This window comes from Neopelma chrysocephalum, unplaced genomic scaffold (genome assembly GCF_003984885.1).
Source record: "Neopelma chrysocephalum unplaced genomic scaffold, ASM398488v2 Primary Assembly neopelma1_128, whole genome shotgun sequence".
NCBI lineage: Eukaryota > Metazoa > Chordata > Aves > Passeriformes > Pipridae > Neopelma > Neopelma chrysocephalum.
The window spans coordinates 782582-785833 of record NW_020897790.1 but is presented as its reverse complement, the minus strand read 5'-3'; the positions used below and the strand labels follow the sequence as shown (position 1 = coordinate 785833).

Sequence of the window (3252 nt, the reverse complement as noted above, 5' to 3'; positions counted from 1 at the left end):
AAACTCTACTTTCACACTGAGCTGTATTACTTTTATCCTGCCACCTCTCCTACTGTTTAGGTCATTAATAAGTTGTGCTGACATGCAATTCTGTTGTAATGCACTGCCTTTTTTCCTTTCAGCATCTGCATGCCTCTGTAGACCTAAGAAAATGCTCCCAAAATTAGGAGGAGTATGATTTGTAAGTACCACATCTATTCCAGCCCCCTGAATTAATGCTTTTATTACTTAGAACTGCTATCTAAACATGAAGTTGTGGTATATCATATTCTGCAGTATCTTCTACAATTAACTCTCTTGTATCAATAGCTGCTTATAAAATGGAGAAACTATAGGTGCCTGAGTCATCAGTTGTTCCAGTGCACCTCAGTGCCAGGACTCAGACTCCTTTCACTCTGAGATAGGTTAAATTGCTTATCAGCATGCCTTTATTGATGATGGAAGGCGGTAAGGCAGGGGAGGAGGATTTTTCATTTAAGAGGAAAAGAGGTAACCAACATTGCTGAACAGTTTGTTAAGCCAAAACACACTTTGTGTTTCAGGCAAATGCGTGCAGAAGGGATCTGATGGTGGGGGACCCCTCAGCCATCGATGGTGGGCTGTAAGCACCGAATGAGGCCTTGCCTAATGTAGCGATGAGAGTGCGTGGGCTTCAGTGGATTACTTGCATTTTTCTTAGAAGGAGCTGTAACTGGTTGGCTGCTGTTTAGGGAACTGGAAGATGTGTTGCTTCCAGGAACTGCCCGTGCTACCGGGCTGTGACAAGGCCGAAGGCCGGAGGGGAAACGTGGCATAAACACCCCCTGAGCTCGTGACCATTGCAGGCAGCCCAGGTGCCAGGTGAGGTGCTGGCATTCCTGGGGCCTGTGCTGTAACTTAATAGACCATTTCTGCCCCTGGCCCCAGAGCTCCTTGGCAGCCCCACAGATGTGCTGAGGGTCACCTCAGAAGTGCCAGGAGATTGGAGATTAGGGATGGCAGCAAGTTTCCCGCTGCCCACCCTGAGGCATTTTCCAAGCCTTGGTTTAGGCACAGGTGATGTTCATGGCAGTGCAATGGCCCAGTGGTTCTTTGAGCACCAGCAGAGCCCATCTGGGCAGCAGTTGGCTCCCGAGCCTCGTGCCATTACATTTTGCATGGATGCACTGAGGGCAAGCAAAGGCAGCGGTGCCAAGGCTGTGCCATCAGCCGTGGGCATCCACAGCCCTGGGAAATCCCGGGCATCATTGCCTTGGCCAGATTGCTCAGAGGGGACAGGTGGTTTTACAGCCCCAAGGACTATTTGCAGAGATACTCGCTAGAACGAGGGATATCGAATGTCCCCGGGGAACAGCCGACGGCCGGAGGGGCCCGGGCTGCCCTCCCCTCCCCGCCGAAGCGCCGGGGCAGCCGGACCGCGGCGCTCCCCCTGCCCGCCGTCGGGGCACCGCCCGCGGGCACAGGAGCGGGGGCGGCCAGTCCCGTCCCGTCCCGTCCCGTCGGGGGCGGCGGGGCAGGAAGCGACAGGAGGCCGGGCGAGCCGCTGCCCCTCGCCGGGCGGGCCGGGTGTCGCCGCCGCGGGGCCCCGCCTCTCCGCCGGCACATAAAGATGCGGCCGGCCGCCGGCTCCACACTGCTCCTGGCTCCGCCACCTGCCTTCCTGCCGCCTCCTCTGCTCCCCGGGGACCGAGGGCGATGGACGCCGGCTGCCTGCGGGCCCGCAGCCTGCTGCTCTTCCTCGGTAAGCGGAGAGGTCCCTGTTCCCGCGGGCAGGGCTGGGAGGGCATCGGGCATCGGGCGCCGCGCTCTGGGACGGGCGTTGTCAAGCTACTGGGAAATCTGTGTCAAAGCGTTGAGTTCAGGCTGCCTTTAGGTGAAGCTGATGTGGTTCTCTCCAAGGTGAAGTCACAGGTAGTGACAGGTGTACGGGGGAGGTTGTGTGAGTTGAGGAGCAGATCACACACTCCATGGTGTGTTGTTATGGGATGTTTTGTTGCTTGGGCAATGCCTGGATGTGCTCTGGGACTGAGTGAAGGAGAATGTTCTTTCCCTTTCTCCCCAGCTCTTCTCCTAGTGCTGTCAGTTCTCTTTGACCTTGTCCTGTCCTGTTTATAGCCTGGTCCTGCTGCCTTCACCCAGGCTGTGCTCTGAGTGAGCTCAGCGGGTGAGTCCCCACAGGAGCAGAGACTTCCTTATGGTAACAAAACAAGTCGTGGCCTCCCTCTGCTTGACACTTCTCCACCTCCTCACCGGGAGCGTGTGATTCTATTGTATGACATAAGCTACCTGAAAGTCCAAAGTGAACACGTGTATCCTTAGAGCACCGAGAGTCCTGGGGCCTGGGTGTGCTGTGATGCAAGGGCTGATCCTTGTCACACACCTCCACAGGGCGCTGGCAGTGACAGGCAGTGACTGCTGGGAGCTGACCCTGTGTGGGCAGCGAAGGTCTGAGGCAGGACCGAGGCCTGACACACTCACACCTTGCTCTAATGACAAAGCATATTCTCACATCCATGGTGTTGAGGCTGAGGTCATAGTCAATGGAGGAACTCAGTTCCAAGACTTCTCTTTTGGGACAGATGTTTCCCTCACCTGCTAAGCCCACTCTAGCGGGAGTTTGGGTCTTAGATCTTGGCCAGCTATTTCCATAACAGCTGATGGATCAGCTGCACAGCATCTCACTTGCCCGGACAGCAGGCTAAACATCTTGTAGTCTGTGACTCAGCCATGCTTTGCACAAAGCTAGCACTGGAAGGAACTGGTATGTCCTCGTGGATCTGTATACGGATTTATTTGTTTCCGGGGCAGGCACAGTATCTAATAGTAAAGGATAGATTAGTCATAGCTAGGTGGCATCATAACAAGTGGTACCTTCCCCTCCCAGGGCAGGAGTGTAAGCAGAACACGGCGCTCCTGGGAAGGCTGTCTGTTGCTGGTGTTATGCCAGGCTGGAAGAGGTTCCCTGCTGAGTGGCTGGAGCCTGTAACTGAAGTGACAGCCACGTCAGGTTTGTGTCCTGGCTCTCGTGGGCTTGGTGACTGTGCAGCAGAAAGGCAGCGGTGGCAGAGAGCTGTCGCTCACTCCTGAGCAGCCACAGTGCCGTGCCGCCCGCGTGCTCACGTGGTGGTGATGGAGCCAAGTCCAGCCTCTGCCTTTTCTGGGAGTTGCTGCCGGAACCTTGGCACTGGTCTCCTTGTGGTCGCTGTAATGCTCACTCAGACCTTGGATCTCCAGACCCACCTTATGTTTTCCTGTGTCACGTGTGCCTGGCCG

The 3252-nt window shown here is 55.8% G+C and overlaps 1 protein-coding gene across 4 annotated transcripts in view; it reads left to right on the top strand.

The window, feature by feature from the left end:
* The first annotated feature begins 1539 nt into the window (after positions 1-1539).
* The window catches only part of EREG (epiregulin), a 7607-nt gene continuing 5894 nt past the window's right edge, over positions 1540-3252 (top strand). The window contains exons 1-2 of one of the 4 annotated variants that reach the window (XM_027698536.1): positions 1540-1720; positions 2864-2986. In XM_027698536.1, coding sequence (XP_027554337.1) covers positions 1675-1720; positions 2864-2986 — 169 coding nt within the window. In that variant the 5' untranslated portion in view covers positions 1540-1674. The remainder of the gene's footprint in view (positions 1721-2863; positions 2987-3252) is intronic. The other 3 variants (XR_003536712.1, XR_003536713.1, XM_027698537.1) reach the window with 3 other exon arrangements.